Source organism: Chroicocephalus ridibundus, chromosome 3 (genome assembly GCF_963924245.1).
Source record: "Chroicocephalus ridibundus chromosome 3, bChrRid1.1, whole genome shotgun sequence".
NCBI lineage: Eukaryota > Metazoa > Chordata > Aves > Charadriiformes > Laridae > Chroicocephalus > Chroicocephalus ridibundus.
The window spans coordinates 6,293,318-6,319,389 of record NC_086286.1 but is presented as its reverse complement, the minus strand read 5'-3'; the positions used below and the strand labels follow the sequence as shown (position 1 = coordinate 6,319,389).

Below are 26,072 nucleotides of genomic sequence, written 5' to 3'. Positions count from 1 at the left end.
TGCCAGAGCTCAACCTTTGGGCTTCTGGCAATGCTTCATGCATTAAGAACCCAAGTTTCAACAAGTGCTAGTGATGGGCCCACATCCAGCCCCTGATGGAGCCATAACTTTCCTAAACAATTTTCACAATGCTTTACCATCCTTCCATCTAGGAAATTGCTCGTAATCTCTAACCTAAAACTCCATTCCTAAAAATTGAGGCTGTTACTTCTTGTCCTGTCTCCAGGAACAAACAATTTATGAACTTTTACTCTTCAATACTTTTATTTTTTTACACGTGAAATTTTTTCTCTGTCTTCCTCTCCTCACCTTTAGTCTTCTCTTCTCTAGACCTAAACTTTGTTCTTTCACTCTACTCTTGGTGCCATTTCTAACTCCCTCACCATCCCTGGCTCCAGTTCCCCACACTGGACACAGTCTCCTTCACTCTACTCAAGTAGTGCAATAGGTAACTCACAGATCTTTCCTGTTTAATTGTCACTCTACAGCTGCTCCTCTCTTGAGTTTCCCCACAACAGGGTGATGTTGTCAACTCACTTCCAGTGCGTGATCCAACTGCAAACTCCAGCTTTTTCTCCGAGGAACCTCTGCCTCCCGCTACAATCAGTCCTCAGCCTTTCTTGGTTGAATGAGCATCTCTGTTTAGGTGTAACGATTTACACTTGATCTTGCCGAATACATCTCATTTAATGAAATCTTTATTGAAGAAACAGGATTGCGATTCAATCTGCCAAGGTCATTTGGGAAGAAATGGTTGGGAGCACGTGCAACACAGCAGCAGGCTCACCTTGGGATAACAAAAGCATGGCCAGCTACAGCAATTTCTGTAACCAAAAGGAAATATCACAACCTCCTCATCCGATGCAAATGTAAAAAGCCAACATGGTAATTAAGCAAACTTAAAAACTTAATGTAGTGGCTTAATTTTTAAAGATATTATCTGGAAAATTCCTAGGAAAAGAAAAAAGTTACTAAGAAAAAAAAAAGAGGAAGGCTAAATGGGAGAGAAAACTCAGTTTGAAAACGTAAGGTCAGTCATATCATAGCTTACATGTTAAGTGTTTCAAAGAAACAAACTAAATGGATTTATGATACTGCAGAAATTCCCTTGCAAAGCAACTCTTCTGATTGATGGATATGAATCTATATCAGAAAACCAGATGATAGAATAAAGTCAACCTTTAGGAATTTCAGACTTATAACTCACTGCTATGGTAACATTTTCAGCAGGAAATAAGTTTGCTTAAAAATAATAAAAAAAAAAGCTTTATTTTTTCCCTAAAACATAACTGTGCCTCATGAGAGAACAAGGCAGGTAACAGCAAGACTGTAAAACAATCTGTTAGGTCCATTCGTTAGAGTACACCGTTCTATGTGCCTTTCTACCATTCATGCAAAATTCCTCTGATGAATTTTAACATTTAGAAGAGGAGGAGCTGCCAACACTCTGAGTTTGAAATGGATATTAAAAATTTAAGTCCGTGAGTTACAATTGAAGACTCAGGCATCATAGAGGCTAAATATAAACATGTCTCCACTTAAACAAAGCGCAAAGAAACAGTGCAGCCTATCAGAAGTACACCTTCCTTTTAAAAGTAAATACAAATACCAAGAATACCAGTGCATAGCTGCAAGGTCTATTTTTAAAATCCGCAATTACAGGTGGGGACAAATATTTAAGCCAATTAAAAAACAAATCGGTTATTTCTCAAGTGCTATAAATGGATAAAGTGGCAGATGCCTCTCGATGTATTTTTATATCCTGCTCTGAATAATTAATAGGTTGTGTTTCTGTACAAATGAGTTATATTAGTATTAACTTTGCCAACACAACGAATAAAATTAAGTGACCCTTGTTTGTGAAAAACACCTACGAGTTGAAAATCCCTGTAGACTAATTTAATATTTATATGTAAGGAATATTTATCTAACAAAGTCTTGAATTCTCAGATAGTACTTTAACTTAAAAACACCGCATATGCACAGCCAGTAATATGCATTGCGTACGCTCACTTAAGACCCCAGAAATGGAGGAACAATGTGGATTTCAAAAAGCGTGTCCTAACCTTATTTAGCATACTTTTCTAATAACGCTAGCCAAAGTGCAGCATGAGCTGCGTGCACGGGAGAGACCCACTTTGTCCAGAGTCAAGAGACTATCCACTCTCCCAGAAATATCCCATCATTACAGGTCACCAGCCACCCCCACCGCCAAATGATGGCTTTTCCACTCGACCTGAAGATGAGCAAGTCAGTCCTTGAATAGTTCCTCTTACTTCTGAGATATTTCTAGACGGCCTCTTTTGCCTTTGTAGCCTTTAGACAGAAGGAGCAGGGTGGCGGTGTTGAGAAGCAAAGTCCAGCTAAGAGGCTTTCCCTGGAGCGGGACAAGCTTTTGCATTCATAGCACAAACATCCAGGCAGAAAGTAAGACTGATATTTTTGGTGTGTAGGGTGTTGTTTTTTTTTTTTTTATGCAACAGCAAACTAATCTAGTAAAGCTCTAGAACAGCATGAACTCTTCCCTACCTGACTCTAGGGATCCGATAGAAAAATGTCTGTATTTTGTATTCCTCCCTGCTAATATATTGGTTGGTGGTAAGCAGGCCTCCTTCTGCAACTCACAAAGCCCCGTTCTTTGAGGATTTCCTCCAGCCCCCACACATTAGCCATAATTCTCCCTAGAGGTGGAAGGTCAGAGAGCACGGTCTGAAGAAATGCTCCTTGTTAAAGCTTTACAATTCACCCCCCGCCAACATGAAGCGATCATGAAGACTGCGATACCGAACGCAGTCCTGAACAACAGCAGAGCTGTAGTCCCAGATAAAACTCCTCCGTTTCTGTAATCACCGCAGGGGAAGCCTGCCTTGCCCTTCTGGCTGAAGCATCAGCACCAACTTCCCTCTCTGCAAACACACTACAGCCCTTTTGACTTGCATCCTAGCCACAACAATGCACAGCATTTTTTCTTTCTTTTTTAATCACAGAATTATAGGAGTTGGAAGGGACCTCTGGAGATCATCTCATCCAACCGCCCAGACAAAGCAGGTTCACCTAGAGCAGGTTGGACACGAACACGTCCAGGCGGGTTTATTTTCCGTGTAGTTGAAAAAGTGTCCGTTCAACTGCAATCCCGGCTTTGACTGACATCAATCGATTGAGAATTTTTTCAACCACCACCAAAGCACGTGGCAGGGAAGTGCTTGAAGTTCAGAAAAGTTTCCAGGGTATCAGATGGCTTCAAAGCAGTGTACGCAAAGCAAAGCAGGACGGGAGGTCCTCCAAAAAAAGCCAGAGCACACAGAGTAAATAATTTCAAACAATGTCTAAACAGGGGACCAATTTAATCCCCCAAAACAGTGATTACAACTCCCCCAGCCTGCCTGATAACCTAACAATTAATTGGCCTGTAGAACTCTTATTTAGAAAACCACACGAAAACAGCAAAAACACCTAGTGGAATATTTTTACCATTTCTTCTTTCAGTGAAGATTTGGTGCCTGGGATGTATTGCCCAGTGTTTCAGACAGCAGACATTTAATTGTCACAGGATAGCAATCACTACAAGCGTGTTAGAGACCAACACCAAAATACAATTTTTTCCATAAGGAAATCATTCTGAACATTTGAGAAACTTAATTTGCTTAAATACCAACTATTTACTGCGAAAATAAACTCCTTGTATTACCTTAAATATTTTTCTCTCCACTTGATCTGTACCAACTGAAGGGGAGATAAACAGAAACAATGTCTCAAGTATCCTCTTAACCAGACAGAGGATTTTGTAAATAATAGACTCATCCAACACAAAGGGCTCACCCGGCGCCCGTGGCCACACAAATAGTCAGGGAGCAGCTCAAGCGTCCGACAGTGGGCACAGCTACATAAACAAGCGCAAAGGAGAGAGCGACGAGTGCTTTTGGGAATGACAGATAATAAGCACCAACATAAACTTTACTTTGGTAACCCAAAAGGTAGATGGAGCAGATGATCCGAGAGAGACAAACTCCTGCATGAAAAACAGCCGATAGGGCATTCAAAACCTCGTATCGAGCATAAAAGGTTTGAGAAAACGGGAGACAAGTGTCAGGGACTGTTTCATTTCTCTGAACAATCCCGCGGACGATCACATTTGTTCCTGAGGCTTTTCTTTCTGCCGTAATGGCTATGCAAATCCTCGCCCGTGGCTGGGCTGCTGGTGAATTATGAACCTTGGCAATCAGGCTGACTGGCATTTCATTATATTCCCTCATCTCATTTCTGGTTTTACCCATCACATCTTTTTTTTATATACTGAGATTATAACGTTTTCAGATGAGATTTCAGTGCTCCCCCAAGAGTTAGCACAGAGTTGCTCTCATCCATGCCTGGACACTTTGGATGCGAACACAACCCAAATTAATATCAGCTGCAACATTTAATTGCTATTTTGTCATATACACAATGAGATTCTTCTCTCCCCCCCTCCATAAAGCTGCATCTCGCAATTTACACAGTATTTCAAGATCGTTGCTTCCCTTGCTCAGTATGTAAAACATCCACATACACATACGGATAAGTGAGTTTTGATCTATTCCGAATCTTATTCCTGTTCTCCCTAGTCCATTTTGAACAGAAACCGCAATCTCTATGGCATCCATCATTTCTCTATAGGCAGCTTGACAATATGTAATACTGAAACAAAACAAGTGACTGCCGCGAGTATATCTAATTTGAGGCTTATTATTCAACACCATTTCCTCATTATTCTGGTTTTCCAGCACGCTGCCGCCTTTGACTATTTGCGAACTGGGTTATTTTTCCCCACCATATGCTACTTCATCTTTTCCCTTGCTGAGGTAGCTGTCAGCTCCGGTTCTGACCTCTCTTCCACTCAAGTGGAGGCAAAAAACCTCCCTTCTGGTGCTGCAGTGGATGCTGGATCGGGTTTTATTCGCAGTCTCTGTAATCAATTGTCATCATACATCTCTGTCCTTTTCTAGTGTTTGCAACACCGCCTAGTGTAGCATCATTTGTAAATGTAATTAATGAGCTGTTTATATACTCCTCAAAAAATCATTAATAAAGATGTTAAATTAAACTGCGTTTAGCAGTGCACCCTGAGTCACCCCCCCCACTTCTGTCCAACTTGATACACTGCCATTCGTCATTACTCCTCATTCATAATGCCTCCAGCAACTCGAATTCCTATGACACAATTCGTGTTCAAAACAATCTGGACCGTGGTGGGGTTTCTTCCCCTCTTCTTGCATTAATTCCTAGACTTTCTGTTCTGAAGATAAGTAACACGTTCATGTTACAATCCTTTCATGCCTTCTTGCTTCCTTCTCACTTGCTACTACTGCTCGTGCTCCGATGCCTTCTGGTTTAGTTAATTCTTTTAGTATACTACAACTTGTTATCATCAATACCTATTTATTTATATGTCATTAAGTATACCGCTTTTCCTGCTTTTACTCAGTAACTATTTGAAAATTTCTTATTTTCCTCTTTCCCAAGCTCATTTCACCTTCTTGTTAAAAAGGCCACCAAAATATGCCGTCAATCAGTACAGCTGATTTTCTCTTCCTTATTTTACACCAGTAACCTTTTTTCCCCCCAGTTTCTGTTTATCTTCTCCCTATTGCACATGTATCTGTTGCCATAACCCAGTCCACACTTGCATGTTGCTTAGCCGAGTACTTCTGTTCTCCCAGGTCTCTGCAAGCCACAGAAGTCTGTAGGGTTATTTTTATCATTTTCTTTCTTTTCCCTCTTTGTCTACCGTACTGGATCGTGTGAAACCCACTTGCACTTTGTATTCTTTTTTTTTTTTTCCAGACTCACAGTAATCTACTGCTCCTTAATTGAATGAATTATACATTTTACTTTGCTCCAGGCTTGATTTGTTCATTAGGGTAGACACTCAAGTTGCCTTCACTTCCCAAAGCATCACTGAAATCACTGGACTTAGGGCTTTTCAGAACAGTCCATGATCTGTCATGTGGACTTTAAAATCCATATTGCTTTGCTAAGCTTCTTAATGCCGGTATGAATGAATGGCTCTTGGCTCCTGTTCAGCTTGTGCAGCTGTGTTCTGCAAGTCTGGGTGTTGACTTTTTTTTTTTTTATCTCAAACAGGTGCACAGTCACCAGCTCTTAATCAGCAAAGAAATAATCCATGGATGATTTCTCCTGCAGTCATCTTTTCTTACTAAAATATCAGGCTAGTTTTCACGAAAGCCATGAGTATGACCGCTCTTTATTATTCCACGTTAAATACCAACCTACCACGTAGAACGTCCTGAAATTACAGAATCCCTGTGGATGCGAGTATTACCAGCATTGACCAATGCCCACTATAGTTTCTACTTTGTTATTTCAATAGTCTTTTTTACACCATTTCATATTTTTTTCTTGTATTTTTTTCCACCCCCTCACATTGGGAACTTTATTCTCACTAACCTGAATTCCCGAGAAGCAGCATGTTATTACCCAGAGCCTAAAGGCAGGAACAAGAAAGAATGTAGGAGCAACAGCACAGAGATCTTGCTGCCTCCAATGGGAAACACAGCAGGACAGAAATATCCTCGTATGTTTAAACAATCACAGAGGGAAGTTCAAAACATGTTCCCCCCACCCAAAGGTTGCTTTCAGTTCTAACTTACATGCCTAGCATTAAAAAAAAAAATTAAAAAATCAAGTAACAACTAAATTGGGTATCACCTCTCTTTTGTGGCTGGATAATGGCAAAGAGGGGACTCACCGGACACCATTTGGAGAAGTACAGAGAGGATTTAACTAGCAGAAAAAGTGTGAAGAGCACAGTTTACACCAAAAAAGACAGACGCAACATTCATCAGGTTTCACTCTGTAGGGGACATCTAACTTGGGCTCAAAGCCCTAAGCCTGTCCTACCCCTCACCTCGAAAAGCTTTATTTTCCATTTGTGACTTCCCAATGTTAATAACTTTCCCTTATTGAATATTTCACTCTGCTGTAACTCCATTGGTCCAACTAGCATTTATTATATTAAACGTGTGTGTCCTAAGTTGCCAAGCAAACGTGCGATCACACAACAAGCCAAAATGACCCAAAAGGTGTGAAGTCGGGCCCAGGTGATAACTCGGCTAAACATATAGGGAACTAACCTATGGATATCTAAAGACTTCAGCTGCAACGGTTTGAGCTACAGAGTCAAAGGTCCAGGCCTGTAGAAGGAACGGCTCCTTTTCTCTGTGGACTTTGAAAATCTAGCCTTTGGAGGCAGAAAAATGTAATGTGTATTTCAAGCAACCAAAGCACCTTTATCATTCAATGGAATATCACATAATAGGCTATTTTGTGATGGATTCTGGTAAGGGAGTGCTTTAACAGTGACAGTTGACCAACACCTTTATTTTTAGGAAGAAACATTAATGGACAAAATAAGCACCACATTAATCACTTCTCAGCTATTTAGGAAGCAATATTGCATACAGTTGTCCTCCTGACCAGTGGTTTCCTAGGTCTTTTAAAATAAATAATAACAGTCTAAGAACGGGCCACAGGAACCGCTCCCTCCCTTTCATAAGGCGGCACTTGTTTGTACCCCTACTGCCAGGCCAACTTTCCCCAACTCCTAAAATAAGCTTATCCCTTTCCTCTAGCAACTATTTTGGCAAAACGATATCCAATTTCTTGCTTTTTCACATCACGTACAGCAAGAAATCCTTCTGGAAGCCTACTTTTATATATATAATTATTCTACAGCAAGGAAACAAAGATCCAAATTAGAAAAAATAACGTGTTCTCATAGAGTACTCACAATTGATCTGATGTTGTTTTCTTTTGCCAGTTTCAGAGAGGATTTATAGCAGTTTGCCAAGTTTTCTTTATGAGCGTCGGTGAGATGGCCTCTTGCAATCGGCCCAACAGTATGGATCACATCTGCAAGAAATAAAATATAAAGAAGTTGGAGATCTTAAGGTGGTTTATTTATTTATCACAAGTCAATCCCTTCTGGCATTGTATCTAGCCACAAAGGTAGGAATAATATTGTAAGAAAACGTTTATAACTGTAAGACATGTCATAAGACTCAACTTTGATAATTAAATAAAAATGAAAAACAGTAAAGGCTAAATTTTGAAGTATTTGCACCGAAGGAGAAATTAGGAAAATGCACTAAACACTTGTTATACGTGTACTGCAATCCACATGCAGGATAGGTGAAATGTTTTCATAGAACACCCTAATCTTTAGGGCTGTACAACTATAAATATTGTACAATTGTTTGAAAGCCTCAGTTGTTTTCACCCCTTGAAGGTCCTCTCACTGGGAAAGTTCACGACACAAAACCTCAGAACTTCGATGGTGATACACAGGGTCATCTTTTTTTGTTTAATACTTTAAGTCTTTTCTCAGCGGCCATTTTAAGAGGAGAAAAGTTGTGACCTACGAATGTGTTAGCTATTCAAAGAATGTGCTTTCCTCTCACATCAGACCAGATGGAGACACCATGCAATAAAAACAAAATACAATGAAAAAACTGAATGAAGAGAAAAGTACAGTCAGGGAATATCTTAGGTATGACACCCCTGGACTCATCAAAATCAGATGCCTCAATCAAAGTCTCTAAAGAACTGTAAGAAAAATGAAGTAAAAGAAAAAAACTTGAGAAGAAAACCACAAACTAAAAGGTGTCATCATTTTTTTTAATTCATTCACACACACACACTTGACTAGTAGGGAAGCACATTCAGTTTTCAACCATCATTCTTCTACAGCACATGTGAACACACAAGAATGAGTTGTGGTGGCAGGTAGATCTTTCTTCCCCACCCCCCCCCCCCTTCCTTATCATCCCCTACAATATACAACAGCAGCAATAAACAGTGGCGCTATTTTTTGCAACGTCGCCACAAAAAGGGATTAGGCCAATGCTTTCAATTCTGGTACTGCTGGTCCCACTGGTTAGGTTGTGTTTCTGTCCCATACGGGACAAGGTTTCCAAGCAACACCTGCTGTTGTTACACTCCAGAATATTTCAATTTACTCACAAATCCTACAGAATTCACACCATTGTTCTTTGTCCAAGCTGTCTTTGATTATTCCCCTCCAATCTATACCAAAGCGCAAGTGAAAATGGTCAAACATTAAAATACATGCTTTTTTATTTATCTAGGCATCATCTGTCAAGTCTTGGTCTCTACCAAAAAAGGTGGCTTATGGTCTGAGACATGTTTTGAACATTTCCAAAACTTCTTCTTGACATCAGCCAGAAAGTATCTCTATTCAAGCAAATAAAAGCACGCCAGAGAATCCCAGTGCCCAGAAAACACAGAGGAATCAGGCGTGGATGGAAACTGAAACCCGCAAGAGCTGAACTTCCGAAGTGATACAGAAAAACACCCTACTGAGAAGTAAATAAAAGGTTAACTATTCTTCTTCCCATTTCAATCACAGTAATTTTCCCCCCAGTTGCGGGAACAAGGTAAACAGATTGGATAATTTCTGTTGAATGTCACAGCTGCCAGACAGTGACTCCAGCGAACCCTCCCTACAGCATTTCAGGCAACCGAACCATCACGTCGGTGTGGAGTCTTCATCCACTGATGAGCAGGATGATAGCAGGCGATTGAAACAAGCAGAATAGCTTCACCCGGGAGTTCAGGAAAGAGGTTTTTTTGTTTTTTTTTTTTTTTCCACATGTGCTTTAGCTACTATAATAAACTGAGAACTATTAAGACCTCGAAGAAAAAGAAATAGCATAGCTAGTTTAGAATTTGCTTCTGCTTGCGGAGATAAGGTTGTGCAAGTACTTCCATTAGGAAAGACCATCATTTCAGACCATGACTACAGCAGTTTCCTTCAGGTTGAAACTTTCCAAGGAAGGTTTCTGTTTGAAAGTGCTGGCACTTGGCAACTTCAGAGAAAGAAAAAGCTTCTCTTTTCTTTTTTTCCTTGGTTTTTTTTTTTTTTTTTGGTTTTGTTTTGACAGAGGTAAGCTGCAATTACTGAGCAAAGGGGAAGGAATATACCCGTAAATCTGATCTCAATCAAGGTCATTCCACATTTATAGACACTAAGATCAGAGCTACGGTGACGCATTTTAGATTCACAACACCCAGAAACCAACAAGCAAATAAGGGAATGACTATAAAACCAACTTCAAAAGAAAGTGTAAAAGATGAATAAGAGAAAGAATCATAAAAGATTTCCCTCTTTCTACTAAGGCCAAATTAACATGCATTTCAAGGAGCAGCTGCTTAGAAGGTGAAGCCTAATGGCTTGAATTATTAATTTATTACTTAACAACAAGACAGAGTTTTAGGGAACAGCCCAAGTACTGAGTTCTTGCTTGGGTCCTTCTGTATGAAACTCCCCTTGGTATAATTTCTAGATGCATTTCACTCATTAAATGTTTAACTCCGTTCCTTTAGTCTTCCATTATTAAACACTAATTTTAAAAATTCTCAGCTTAATGAATGGGAAATGTTTTTCTTGTCATCTTTTTTTCAGAACTTCCTGATTTAGCATCTTCATGGTGCCTCGTTAGCAACCCTCTATCACTCACCAGACATTTCACGTAAATAGGTAACCTTTAGTACAGTTATTAGCTTTTATGTTTTAATTTTTTACAAGCCCAGAATAGGCTGCTCTTTAGACAGGACACTAAAGATAGCTGTGAATTGGTTTATAAAACATCAAAACTATTATAATTGTTTACAGAGTTTATCATTAGCACGTTATTATTCTGAAACATATGAGCGTAAGATTTTACTAGCAGAGCAGCATTAGTAATGTGCCAGTCTATTTCACAGTCGGCAGACCAACAGGGAAGTAATAATTTTATTGTTGCACGTTGTCAATAAAATCAATGTATCCATACATTGCCTAAACTATACATTATTCTGCCCAAGCTATCCCCCAATACGGTAAGGTTTGCAGGCAGGTAAAACCCTTCGAGATTATACAAGCGTAAAGCAAACAAACCAGAAAATAAAACAGCTCTCCCCCCGCCCAACCCATGCAGTTATATATGAGGATCAGGCTTCACAGGCTGAAGCAGAGCCATTTATTTTTAATGTATCTATGAAGACTGTGTCAATTTTCCAGCTTGTCTGTCACAATAAAGTTCCCTTCTGGCTTGTACATTCCCGCCTCACCCAGCTGCACAGAGCCGGAGAAACACGCGTGCTATGGAGCTGGAGGACGGAGGAGGGCGGATGTGCCGGAGGGGGAAAGTCTAGAGGCATTTTCTCTACCAGAAAACGAAGGGGCAGAACCGCTGCTCCTGCCACCCGCTACAGCAGCCATCCCCAAACACAAACCTCCAGCACCCCTGGAGAGGACAAACACTGACACGCAAGCCCTACTTGACCACCTTCCACACCAACCTACCCACGGCCAAAACGAGCATCCACCCTAAAGAGGCACACGGCCTTTCTGAAGCAAACACAACTTCCAGGTGGGACTTCGACAATGGTAAAGGTCCATCACAGGACTGTGCAGGGATGAGTTTCACTGGAGAAGGCAAACCAACCGCAGAGGGCAATGCAGACGGGAGCACCAGCCGCAGGGACAAGCGTGACAACAGGCTGAAGGTACACTGCGCACGCAGAGGCGCAATGGCATGAAACAAATGGTCTCATCACCTAGAAGTTTTTAAACTAGAGAAAAAAGACTTAATTTGGCTTGAAAAGCCTGGTAGAGATCCCTGCTACCAAACAGGCTCCTGTTCGTTTTTGGAGCTCCTGCAGCCCTTCGCGGCCTGAGCATTTCTTAATGAGGTCAGACAGGAGCAAGGGATAGAAACATTTCCCTGAACTGTCCCCCAATGTGGTTTTTTTGTTTTTCAAAACCAGGTACGCAGAGTAAAACTGGGAACAGTCAGCTCTCAGAGAACGCCACACTCGCCATTTGTAGTATTTTAATTTTCCTGTCAAATGAAGCTGCCAGCACTGCTTTGAAGCTTCTGATTTACTACGGTCAGTCTTCCAGCCAAGTACGTTGATAAGAAACTTCATTAAAAAGAAAGCTGCAATCCATGTGTTCGTAAATCACTTTCTCTGTGTACACAGAGCAGAGATGTTTGCTTACAGCTTTAACAGTACACAGAGGCAGAGAGCCCCAGAGGAAAGTATATTCTCATCTGGGATCAGGCCACAGCAATGGATCAAACTGCTTTTAATGCTAATGAAGCTGCTTAATTTAAAGTGATATTTATAAGGGAAGAGAGATTTTTGTTATTTTTTTTCCCCCCTCAGAAAGCCTTCCAAAAGAGAAGGTAGGGGTGGTCAAAAGAAAGCAGCAGCACAGATCTGCTCTGTACAACCAGGTTTTGAAGCTCCTTTAGGGCCGGCACAACGTTTTATTGTTACGCTGGCTTTTTCTGAGATTTGCGTTGCAACACGTGGTTGATCCAAGAAGAGTTTACAGGTTCACAGAATGGTTCGGGTTGGAAGGGACCATAAAGGTCACTCAGTTCCACCCCCCCTGCCCTGGGCAGGGACACCTCCCATAAACCAGGCTGCTCAAAGCCCCGTCCAGCCTGGCCTTGGATCTACTGCTCCCGTTTTGGTCATTTGACTTCCAGGCATTTGGTTAGAAATTCCGGTGGCCAAAGCAAGGCCCGTGACAATCACACACCGATCTGCACGCGTGCGCATTCTCTGTATCATCTCTGCCTGTTTTCATTCAGTGTTTTCTTCTTTTTCCCCTCAAGAATGAAAGCAGACAACTGAATCTCATGCAAACCACAAACTAATCTGGAGACATAAGAGGCGCTTGAGCATTTAAAAACATCCCCGTCACTACTTAGCCACCAGTGAAAATAAATATAATTTGCACATTTAATCAACACTTCAAAAGCACGGCGACTTCTCCCCTCAAACTCCCATATGGGCCAGTCAAAAATGACGCTATGTCTGCTGTAGCACACAAACTCTGCGTGTAAAAAGGCCAACGAGGCTTGTTTTCTCTGGTCTTTTTTATCGAAGTCAGTCCATACGCATTACCACGCCGTTTGTCACACAAGTTTTTCCTCTACACTGCTACGGAGAAACAGGCAAAGGCAAAACACAACTTCCAGTTGCAAAAGGATGAAGAGAAGTGACCGTGCCTCACAAACGAACCTGGAAGACTGATGTAATTTACTTTTGATGCAATTTACTTTTCCCTTGTTCTTTGTAAGAGTGACACAAGATGGCAAAAATATTAGCATAATGAATTTTTTCCCAACAACGGAAAAAGTACAAATAAGTTTTTCTCATTTCTTCCCTTACAGACGGGAGCGCGGCACATTCACACCGTTAATGAACCAGCCGAGGACGGCTAGAATCAATTACACATTTCTCTCCTTCATCCCATTCACACATTCATAGCCATAATCGGCCCATCTAGCCAACTGCATAATGAAGCTGTAGCCTGTCAATCACAGCAGGAACCATATGAATGTTAAGAAGGAAGCTACCACGCTGCGTGTGCCACTGAATTAAAAAAAAAACAATCCACCCCAAAACAAAACCTGACAAAATGTCAGCGTATTTAGGGCTCCATTTGTAAATCTTATCAGTTGATTTACGCAATAAACGCCCACCATATTGGCGATGAAAAGGGACAGCCAAGGTTCAATTGATGGGAAATGGAACTGCCTCCAGATACTTACACTGAATATCCCTGTTATTAAGGAATGCATGTACCTAATGCTTTGGTACACAAATTTGCTCAGCTTGTTCATTTTCTAAGTACATGCACTTGCACGTAAAATGCGCATTTTCAGTGTGTAACAAACAACTGTTACTTTAAGTTCAACTTAAATCAATCCCCACAGGACTACAGCCTAATTTAAGTTATTTGCTAATACGAATCTCTAAAACTAGATTAGCTGAGCTGAATACTTTAAATGCACGGCAACGTCTTTTCTAGATCATGCAATGCTAAACTTGACCGCGTATGACACAGCTCCTCAGTTCAGAAGTATTTCTTTCCTTTATACAGATATATATATTGCATTTATCAGCGGTTAAAGACACAGTGTCAGTTTTTTAGGCTTGAAACAATAAACACTACTCAATCTGAAGTTTGTACCTTTTATAGCTGCCTTCAGTGATTAAATAGCTGATTTGGGGGAATTAAAAACTGTTCCATTAGCTGCAAAAGCTATGATATCTAGAAGCCATTTGTGTAAAATATTTAAGCTGTTTTTCACCTAAATAGCACTGTCTACCCAAGAAAAGGTAAAGAATGTTTATTGTAAACGATTAACCAGCATCCCTCTTTGTGGGTTGGGTGTATATTTTAAGTACGAGACAGTGGAGACAGTCAGAAAACAATATTCCCAAAGGGAGAGGGGCGAAGGATTTGCCGAGCCCGAGGGATCCTTTGGGGAGCCGCAGAAGTCTGCGCTCAATAGCCGGCATTTAGCAGAAAGCGATTGCTCGGCATCTGTGGGAAGCTAAAAAACACAGAGAGCTTGTTCGCAATGGTTATACCACCGCCTCAACAGCCGGCCGGAGAATTAAGTCACACAAGTGAAAAAACCCAAGCCTTTTTGGCACTCGTGCTCGTCGTAAACTACAAGGCCCAAGTATGCCCATGTAATCCCAGAGCCGTTCCCCTCCCATCAACGAACTCGCAGCATCGCTCTGCCATCAGGGCCTTGCCATTAACGTCGGAAACAAAAGTAGGCTCTGTTCAGGCAGGAGAAGCAAGTGGCGCAATTAAGAGACACTATACCATATCCCAAAGTAATAGGTTTTACAAAGCAATTTGGTACTACGATGACAGATGTCAAAGCAGCGACTAGACAGACGGCCCCACAACTTCGATGGAAATAATTGCCTTCATGTAAAGCTAAAAGGGAATGGCTCCATTTGGGATATTCATAACATGATGCAATACGAATGAACACGAAATGAACACGACACGACTTAACGTGAAATTATGACATCCATGACTTGCTATTTCTGTTTTCTTTCTTAACCTGGACTTAAAGCAGTTGCAGCAGAAATGCTCAAATATTATCCTCCTTCCCCTCTACAAATCATCGAGCCAAATAAAGACCTTAATATACCTAGGAAAACTGAACAGGCGAAATTATGTGGCCCCAAGCACATTTTGTCCTCATCACACTACAGCACATCTCATTTTGCCACAGCAGCAGAGGAGCTCGGCCAAGCACCCTCCTCGTTGAGCGGCTCAGGAAACACGTACCAAGTGACCCCCTTGACCCAAGTAATGCTCTCCACCTTTCTCCTACTATTATTCTTCACAAGTGGACAAGGCTATAGACAAAGATGCTTAATCTGTCTTTTAGTTTATGTTTGCTACATGTAGGAAAGCCCGAGCCACAAAGATTCTCTCTTTATTGAGCAGCAAAAGATGTTTGGGAAGGAGTTTGTTTTTAACTCGCTTAATAATTCAAGTCAGTCAGCTTTTCAGCACTCAAAAATAAACTTGTTTGCCCTTAAATTGAGAGCGCTTATTCTTAAGGCTCTAAATAATAGAGAATTTCAGTCTGCCATTCCACAAAATTTTCAAACCAAAACACACAGCACGGTGAAGGATATAAACACTAGCTGCATAAATTCAAGGTATATTTAACTACACTCGATTCAAAAGAGAAGCCTGCAAATATTACACAAACCAAGTCATAAAATATGCAAAAAATATGTTAAATACATTGGGGTTTCAGTTAGCCTCCGGTCTAATTTTGGAATTGGATTAATTACAGGGACACAGAAATTGGGAACAAGGTTAACGCCCTCAGCTTCTTACAGCACGGTCCCCTGCCACACTTGGGCAGCTTTTGGTGTCCACGCCAGTTCCATTAAAGCTGATGTAGTTACCTCTGCTGGTGTATCACACAGTTAAAGCGCAGACATGCCTTTTAGAAGGGCACAAAACTATCACTGCACCCACCTCCCCACCCCCCAAAAAACACCCCACCCAGCCTCACTACAAAACTTAGCAGCAGAGTAATTTTATCCAGAGAATATTTACTCAAAACTGACATTCTTCTTTCTTCCTCTGAGTGCCAAACAGTGCTACAAGAGTGCTCTAGTAATTTAACAACAAGCTATAGGAAAAGCCCTTTATTTCCTTTTTTAAGGATTTTTTTTTTTGCATGCAAATTCTGTTTTGATGACTTTACTAACGTTTCTTATTAAACCATCTTTTATTATTCAGTTGAGATCTTTGCAGGGATGCAGAAACAAAGGAAGGCAGCTCAAGGGAACTACAGGAAAAGGGTTAACAAGAATACCCCCAACGTACAATGTTTGCCATGGGAAAATTTGAACTGGGTGGTGAATACGAGCAGGTCCCCAAATCGTTTGCAGGGTGAGTGCCAAGCAACAGGGCTCGCTGTGCCAATACTTCAAGGCTTTCTTTCCCTTTATGAAATTATTGAATCACTCAAAATATTTGTCCTTCACACGTGATTTAAGAATATCAGCATAGTCATTTAACAAAACACTGATCTTCGCTTGAAAGGACCAGTGATTATAGCACGAAGCTTTCAGAAGACCAAACTAAACAGCCCTTAGTCACACATCAGCAGCAGAATAACCTCAGGCGCAAGGAGGGGAAGCTGCCAGCACTGGTTTGATCTGCCTAGTGGAGGGATACAGATTTTTAAAATCAGATCACTTCAGGTAAAAAGATTTAAAAAAAAAAAAAGACTGAAAGAATTGTTTCCTTAATAGGAATTTTTATGGGCTTCTTAAAGCAGCAATAAAGTATGATTTAAAGTTTTAAGGAAAATTTTATTATAATTTATAGCTTCACCGTGGTGCATCTATTCCTTGACGGTAGCATATTACAAAAAGTTACCACTTTTTCTACACAATTTCTTGAGAATAAACCAACTTCTTCCACCTCCAAAAATTAGAGCACATCTTTTCATGTGACATTAATCTAGATAACCTTCACAGTAGAAAATACATGCTTTGCTAAGAATTTTCAGCATCTTCCTTAAGAAAAAGGTGGCAAAATTACAGGCTCTCACGTATCTCCTAAAGAAACCAGCGGTAGCTAAATCAGCCTGATTAACTTCAAAGTTTGCACACTTAAAACTCAGGAAACCACGCTAGGGAAGTTAATATTCCCCTTGCCACAAGCACACTGCTCCTGGAATGCAGATAGGAGAGCCTCAGACAGCCTGTTGGTACCGTCCATCGTCTCTCAAAGCAAAGTGGATGCAGAGGGAGGAGAAAGTTAGAAATGAAAAGACTGAAACCATTAAATATTTTTTTTTAAATATACGTCCACAGTTCAAAAAGACAGAGCCAAGGAGACATGTGAACCATGCTACAGGACTGCATTTTATACACGGGATGCCATACTTTCCTCATAACCTATAAATATAGTGTTTATAGCTCTGGATTTGCAAACTACTTTCAAGCCTGGGAGCAGTCCCACTGAAATCAGTGAGAACATTGCAAGGATCCAGACACTGGAACAGGAAAATGACGGCACACCTTCTCCATGATGAAGGAATGCATCTTTATCACAAAGTGTCATCACTGGAAAAAACCCAAAAAAACCCAACCAAAACAACCAACTCACTTTTACGACTTTTTTATTGTAACAAGAAAAATAGATAGTCCCTTCAATTTACTTCACCTTAACTATTCATCTTCTGTACTTTTAGCAAGTTGCATTTCACAGACCTTTGTGTACAGTCAGTTCCTTTAGAGATAGTTTCCCCTGCTGTGCCTATGAGCCCATCACAAAACAATGAAAAAAGGAAAAAATTAAACTTGCTATCGCCACAGTCAATGGAAACAGGGACATATGCAGTACCCAAAACTAAGTTCAACTCATTTTTAAAAGCTGACTAGATTTCAGATTGGCGGTGCCACTTTAATTGCTTCATGTGAGTGTGATAAGTGAAATAACTGGACAGCTCTTTGAACCGTAACATGAGACTTCATGCCTAGAAGAGGAATCTCACTTTCTATCATCAATTTTAATTTTAGGTGGCTGAAACCATGCTAAAGCACTCTCCTGATATCAACATATTCCAGATACCAACTTGTGGGAATGCAGTGCATGCCAAGCATCCCTGATAAATTCCTTTCACCGTTTCCTCCCAGTCTCTTCCCCAGAGATGCTCTCTAGTTTGAAGGATAGTTTCATCGGCTGGCAACGAAACAAACATTAGCACTTGGTATTCACTGCTCTGCAACCCATCTTAAAAGCAAACCCAGCAGATGATGGGGGCATGAGCAAGCCTGAACCTAAGGGGGGGAGGGAAAATGGAAAGACACGTATCTACACAGAGTATGCTGTACTGTAGAGATGCAGACTAAAAAAAAAAAATAACAGATTTAGAGAACTTCAGTACCTCAACCCTGCTACCTGCATGCTTTGGTAATAAACCGCTATTACTTCTCCTAATACTTCAAACAAAATGAGCAAGCAGACTAATTTACATTAATAAAACCAGCAACTGTTTTATCAGAACCAAGTAAACATTAATGGAGACTGAGAGCAGATCCTCTACCCTTTGCCCACATGAGCGAGGGTACGGTCGAGGTACAGTTGCCCTGCGTCCCGCAGCCCCTGACTTTCCGGCTACACCTTGCTCAGTCTCGGGACTCCTTAAGTGTGAGCCCAAGCTGACAATTTGCACTTCAGTCCATACCTCCCCAGACAGGGCAGCAGGATGCGCCTCACAGCAGGCAAGGGGAAAAAGAAACCTTTGTTCTGGCTGATCCGGCTGCTTCTGAACATGGCGCTCTCTCCCTAATGCTGGCCCTGCTTTTATTAGTTTTCTTTCAGAACCTCCGAAGAACTGAGCTTTTACAGATATCACAGAAACACCGCATAGAAATCTTCTGATCTCTACTCCCTTCTAGCTGGGAGAGATACAGGGACCAGAGGAGAGGAATAGCAAAATACAAACCAAACGCTGACAAGAAAATACCACCCATCTTTATTCCACATGCTGTCCAAGATTCCTTCTGGGTCGCAACATTTCACTTGGCAATATTGCACATTAAGGCATATATACACCCTCTCACGGGTTGTGACCAGCTCAGCCACATCCCAGCCCACGGTGGGACAGAAGCTGCCTGCTTCCATCGCAGCTCAGCTCTCCGACGACACGGGTCAGCGCCACCGGGGTGGAGAGGAGCCAAGAGTCTCCAGCAAATGTGCACAGAAGCCCTGGCAGATACAAAAGCTGAGCAGAGAAATGAAATGCATCCAACGAGGATATTTAGCAAAAATTGTGGTATGGTATTTTGTACAATATGTAATGCTCGTGTGGATTCAAGTGAAAAACAAGCTTTGACAAACATCTTGAGAGTGTTTTGCATCAGTGGAAGTTGTAAACAGTTGAATTTGCAGCAGAAGCAAACGTACCAAAACAAAAAGCAGAGAAACAATTTTCCTTTATTTTTTTTTTTGCTACCATAAAAAAAACCCCAACAAAACACCACATATTGCAAAGCAAACTGTTAGCAACTTGCAGAGGCTTATTACACTGCTAATGTTCTCCATGTCAATGTCACTAGGAACAGCCCTTGGAAAAACACTGGTGTCATATCTTGTTCAGCTCAATCGAGAAAATGTACTTAAACAACCTTCTGGAAAGTCATGTAACGACCTAAAAGAGCTGCTGAAGGACAGTCTTGAGCTTAGCCTTGCTGTAGAAGAAACACAGATGTAAATACAGTCAACTCAGGCTCTAAGTAACATCGCAGCGTCCCGCTAGCCTGTCACAAGCATTTCACAATATGCCCAAGTGGGGAGTTTCAAACTCAAGTCTCTTAAATAGGCTATTCGTGGCTTAGGAACTGGAAACCAGAAAGAGCGGGGCTAGAAATGGTAGTAGTAAGTTGTAAACACAGTAATGCCTTTGAAAAAAAACCTTAATGTGGCAATGGCAAAGCTTACAAGGGTGACGAGTGTCAGAACAACATGCCATTTCCAAATGCGAGGCTGCGCCTCGTGGAGGGGAACCACTCAATTTCTGGGAAACCTTATCGAGAAAAATATTTGTAAATTTTATTGCACTTGTTATTGAAGCAAAATGGTTATTTTGCCGCCCGCAGCGCCCACAAGCTCAATGCATCATTGTATTGAAAGAGGAAACGTCTGCAAACTCACATTATCTACTTTAACACCAGCCTGAGGATTAGGTGGAATTTCTAGAAGTCTGTGTGCAAAGTTGTACTTCACAGCATCGTACCCCCTCGCGTGGGTTGTCGGAAAGACATACTGATATTTTCACAGTGAAAGCAATTGCTTCAAGAATAATATCAGCCCTTATTGTTTACAGAAAGCCAGAAATCAGAGCACTTGACGCAGCAAACAATTTGGCCAACCTTGCCAGCTCAACAACACACAGTCAAACAAGCAAAAACATGTTGGGCAAGACAGAAGAAAACAAAACACAGACATGATGTGCTTTCACGTGTTTTCATGAAACCGCTGCTATTATTTTTTTCCAAGGCAAGCCAAACACTTGATACTAATCATGGTAAGCATCCCGACCTTATGCACATGAACGTTTTCCATGTAGTTGCCATGTCTGAAGGCAATGCGTTGGAAAAAGCTGAATCCAATGGCTTCACCCATGCCATTGCCAGGGTAAAGTGCTTAACCACACCTGGGCTGCGGTAGAAGCCAGACGATCGCTTTGCAGCAATGGCCACCAGTGCTTTGAGAGCTCTGTAGATGCTCCTGGCGCTGCAGCAGCAGACGGAAAAGGCGAAGGATGAGGAGTCTAGGACAACGACTTCACTACGCTCGCGAAAGTTTAGAAAAAGGCAAAGCTTCCGCATAAGCACAAGAGCGTCTTTCCAATTTTAAGAAAACTCTGAAGGAAACATTTTAAAATTTAAATATTTGTAATGCTTTGGCTTAGTAGAAACTTTATCTTTGGGAGAAGGTAGGATTTTTCTGCAGGTTTGCAGTAAAATCTCTTAAAAATTAGTAATCCAGAACCTTGTAACCTTTAGTTACAAGACTGTGGTTTCCTCTATAGCTATCTTCAGCTGCCTTCAAGATAACTTTTTCTAAACTGATACCCTTGCTTTAAGGGTCAAAAAAGCAAAGGGAGAAAGAAAAGGATACCCAACAAAACCAATCCCCCTTCCCGATTTTGGACTAGATGATCTCCAAAGGCCCCTTTCAGCCCCTACAATTCTGTGATTTCCCACAGAATTCAATTCTAATATATCTGAGTGCTCCTTTTCTCCTGCTTCTCAACCAATAAAGTCTTCGTTGAGAGCTTCACCTCAGAGCCCTCATCGTCTAAATAATGTTCACCAATAACAAAGAACCCTGTCATAAAGCTTTTGATAGATGTTTTGCAGCCAACACATTACAGTCAGGATTTATGGGAACGATTTGTAAAAGTAAGAAATCGGACTATCATTTAGCAGAGAAATTAAAAATGCAAATTCAGAGGAAGACAGTATCCTTTTCTTGTCTTATGGAGACAAATTTTTAAACTAGTTTCTGGAAAGGGGGACCATACAATAAACTTTTAATTCAATAGTAACACATTAGGTAAGGAAGGAAAATTACAATAGGCCAGGTACCACGTCAGCCCTGATATACTACTACACTTCTTTACGAGCGCATTACAATTCAGAGAGCTAATAATAAAAAGAAGTGATGCTGAGATGATGAATTGATGCTACGCAATTAGACCTATTAGAATTCACAAGAGTCGACAGGCAATAATCAAACCACTTTCATGCTGCCCATTGCAATTATCTTTGCACTTAAGAATCAACAAAGCACATAATGACTTGCTCTCGATTAAGGAATTCATGAGAAATGGAATTTTAATTAGCGTGTAGAAAATTTGGGCCATTTATTACTTTACAGGACAACAGATTGTGAAAACTAGTTGAGTAGTTAGAAGTGTTCAACAGTGGTTCAGGTCCAAGAAGAACACACTGACGCTTCCAAAAAGAAGTTCTTAGTAACATCCCTTAAAATGGGATGGCTGAAGTAACCGCGCGTTCACATCTGCTAAATTCTGAAAACCCACAAAAAAAACTGTTGGAGCTTGAGACTAAAATGGAAACCATTGCTGATGTTTTCAATTACCAGCTGAGGAACAAGTCAGGTAGACTTACATTTATTTGTGGTACGAACCACAGATACCAGAAGGTCTAATTTTACATTCTCATCACGAGTAGGACAAGACAACAATGAAAATGCATCATCAGTTAAAATAAACAGAGTCTGAATGGTAACTTGAATGCTGATTTAAGTTTTCTTTTAAAAGCTCTTGAATAGGAAGATTACTTAGTTTCAAACAAAATTGCTTCTCATCGTTTGCTGCTCTTAGTACAAAACAATTTACTAATAATTAGAACAAAAGCAGCAGTTAAATTCTGGAAGTGGAGCTACTTGTTAATCTGAAATAGAGGTTGATGGCGAAGTTGAACAGTTATGCTGAACTCAAGTGCTACAAAACACACTTTTCTAAAAATGCAAACAAAAATCCATAATTCAAGTGCGAATCCTGGCAGTATAGAGACGAATATAATACTACCTGCACAAGGAAGTGAATGGTAAGTCAGTAAGATATTAAATGACAAATCAAGTTGTTAAAAAGACAGTATTTATTTTTAAAAAAATATTACTAGAGGTCCAAAAATAGCTAAAGAATAGTAAATACTAGGGCAATTTGGATTATTCGCAATCAAATAATAAACAATTTGGATTGTTATCTGAAAAACTGTACCCCGTGCTTTGAGCCTTCTGAATTTCCTGTTTTTCTACAGATAAGCCATTGGGTATTTAGTGCTTAAAGTCTGCCAGAATGATCTTCTTTTTTCGCCCCCCCATTGCCAGGCAACTATTTCAACATTTCTGGTTCTTGGTTCTGTGGGGGAGCCCTGTCCTTCTAATAGCCCCATTAAAATAATGTTCACAAAAACCTGAATGGCTTCTTGCAAGTGATGATGCTGGGGGGGGGGGGGGGGGGGGCGGCGAGAAAAAAAAAGGAAAAAATAAGTCACACAGGGATTCACTCTTAAATTCACCACCGTGCTCCGGGAAAGAGCAGGGCAGGCAGCAGGCGCTGCTGCCCCAGGGCCATCCCTCCCACCAAGGGAACATTTCCGCACTGCTGCGGAGCCACCATCTTCGCCCCACGCAGCATTTTCAGGGAAAGGGCTCTCGCAGATACATGGTTCTGTCCCCAGCGTCTCCAGCACTGCTGGAAATCACCCCTTCGGAGCGGGGAGAGCTCGTCGCAGGTTAAAGCAGCTCAACGTGCCGCTGTCACATGCGATCAGCCGAGGACTGGCGACCGGCTGGCTCAGACGCCAGGACAGAGAAAGCTGGCACCAAACCCTCCCTGCCTCACCTCCCACCTGCTGGTCCCGCGTCAAGCGCAGCATGTTCAAAGCAGCACATCTCAGCCAGGGTAGAAAATGCCGCTGAGAACTGCCCTTTCTCCCTACCCAGCTCTCATTCCTGCAGTTGCAAGACGAGGAGGGTCGGGGAAGCGGCATAACCTGTTTACTTTGCTGCAGTTGTTAAACATGAGTGGTTTCCGTGACGATAATGGAATTTGACTGGCCTAGGTGTTGCAGCAAAGATGCTTTTGGAAGTGATTTGAGAGCGGTGAATCCCCTTGGAGTCCTGGGGGGGACACAGGGTGAATAGTTCAGACACAGCAGAAGTTTTTTTTCAGAAGACAAGTAACAGTATCATTGCTTGAAAAACATAACACCATTAATTTAAAATATGCTTACAAGGTAAAAAAAAACAGTTACTCCAAAAAGGGCTCCTAGATTAACATCAAAATCTGTTAAACAATGTCATAAAAAGCACTGCGCTGTAGAGGATTGTTACAAGTGAACCTGAACTAAGTGATTCTTTGTGCCGCAGAATTTACAAGATCATGGCTCAGTACCTCATTAAAATTAGGGTTCCGTTAATTAAAGCTTGCTTTCAAGTGATAGATAGCTACTGTGGATGTAAGCTGCATATACCGTTGAAGCCTCACATTAGGAGCAGATAACGCTCAAAGTGTATAGCTTTGGGTGGAAATAAGTTTGGAGGACTGCTCCTATGGAAGCAATGCTTCCTTATACTGCAATACAGAAAGGAGGGGGCAGGCAGGTGGTTCTGTAAAATTCACGAAAAGACTTATTAGTACCCAGCTTCCTCTGAAAGTCTCCGAACTAACAATATCCTTTTCACAGGTTTCCAGTCTTGCTAAAAGCCGCAGACAGGTTTACAAGGAGATTTGATAGCCTTAGGAGTGAACTTTTTTGTGCCCTTGCCCACATCCTTTCCTTCGAGAATTTAGAAACTACATGTTTCATTAAAAAGCATAACAATAAAGAAAAACAATGGCTAGATGTGTGCTTGATATACTTATCAAGACACAGAGCAATTTATTTTAGCCTGAAAGTTTCTCACCTAGAAATTCCTCAATTCCTAGGAAAACATAACACTACATTTTAATGCTAGAAAGGACTTCCGAGAGAGAGAGGAGGGATATCTCCTTCAGGGAACGAAACCCCTTAAAAAGAGCAGAGAAAGGCAAAGGATTTTGAGAGATTCAGAGATGACGTGGAAAGTCCATTGACTGAAAGAAAGTCAATGAGGCACCTCTAACGTCATGTAAAGGGGGATGCATCAGCTGGGCTATAGAGTGAGAAAACAGGTAGCATGCTTTAAACACTATTCTAATTTAACCAGTAAGTAATAAAATGGCCAAATATAACTTCTCATTAAAGGAGGCTTCCCTCCCCCCTCCCGCACCCCTTTGGTAACCTCTTAAAGAAGAGAGTGTTTGAGAAGAGCATTCAGTGTTATTTGGATATTCAAGTGTAGTCTTTATACAGCTGACCCTTCCAAATACTTTATTTTCTTCTTTAATATTATCTGTGGTTTCAGCAAATTCAAATTCCTTCCTTATTTCCATAACTAACAGGTAAGTTCAAAGCCCAAAGATTTGGATTACCGATAAATTAAGCATGCGTAGAGTGTAGGTTTTGTTGCAACAAAATATAGGGAAACGCCTTTCTTTTTCTCCCCCATATCAGAAAGAGCGAAGAACAAACTGTTAACTGTATTGATAGTCGCTAATAGCTCTGAACCAAGAGAAACAGGGACATCAGATCCACGAGCACCTTCTACAAATATTGCAAGTGGTATGTTTGGATGAAGTTTCCAGAATTAGCTACAGCTGAGGAGACTCCAAACCATGGGTCTTCCTCCCAGTTTTGACCCAGTAAATAGTAGAGGTGGAAAATGGTAAGCACCTGCATTCAGCATGCGCTCAATTTTAAGTGTCAGCACTATCCTATTTCTGTGCAGTGTTTCTGCGATGTCAATGGGAATAAGCTAGCAGGCAAAAAGACAAGTGCAACATATCCTTAGCACTTACTTGCTCTTGACCCCTGAGAGGCTCAGCACTGGCCTACGGAGTAACTAACACAGCCATCACAATAATTAGCATAGCCAAAAAGTAGCAAACAAACTGATGAAACGGCGTTATGTGAATTTTCTGCCTGTATTGGAGGGAGCTCTTTCTAGATGGGTCTTAGAAGTTTCTCTACCTTCACCTGGTATCATCTTGATGAGAAGCTGTTCCTCCCCTGCTTCCCCCCAAAGGAAAGCATCCTCGCTCCGGGGAGCTAATTCCCTGCCATAGCTCAGGGCTGTGCAGAAAGACACTCTCGGCAATTAGGCACAGCTACACGAGCCTTTTCAAAGGGATGATGCTTTCAAGAAAGTAAAGAGGCAATTGGGCCTTGTTGACCAGAAACCAGGACAGTAAAACCCTGGAGAGCTTGTACTGATTGGCTTTTTATTTTTGCATTTCATCGCAAGGAAACTAGATGAATGAAATGCAGCCAGACATGTTTTGACTGCACAGCAAATTCATTTAAACCCAAAATTTCTACCTTGTATTCATCTCTCTCCCGTATAACAGCGCCTCTCCCTTTTTCACTCTGCCCCTACCTTCTTCACTAACGTGCTTATGTATGATAATGATTTTCTGAAATACAGAATTAAATCAAGCCATGTTTTAATAAAAACAAATGGACCAAAGATAAACAAATCAATATTGAGTAGCATTTTTTTACAGCTTTCCCAGAAATAAAACAATTAG

General features: G+C 41.1%; 1 protein-coding gene across 4 annotated transcripts in view; it reads right to left on the bottom strand.

Moving 5' to 3' along the window:
- MACROD2 (mono-ADP ribosylhydrolase 2) overlaps positions 1–26,072 on the bottom strand; it is an 893,215-nt gene that overhangs the window by 365,107 nt on the left and 502,036 nt on the right. For all 4 annotated transcript variants that reach the window (XM_063327858.1, XM_063327857.1, XM_063327859.1 and 1 more), the window contains exon 6: positions 7,787–7,908. In XM_063327858.1, the coding sequence (XP_063183928.1) occupies positions 7,787–7,908 (122 nt within the window). The remainder of the gene's footprint in view (positions 1–7,786; positions 7,909–26,072) is intronic.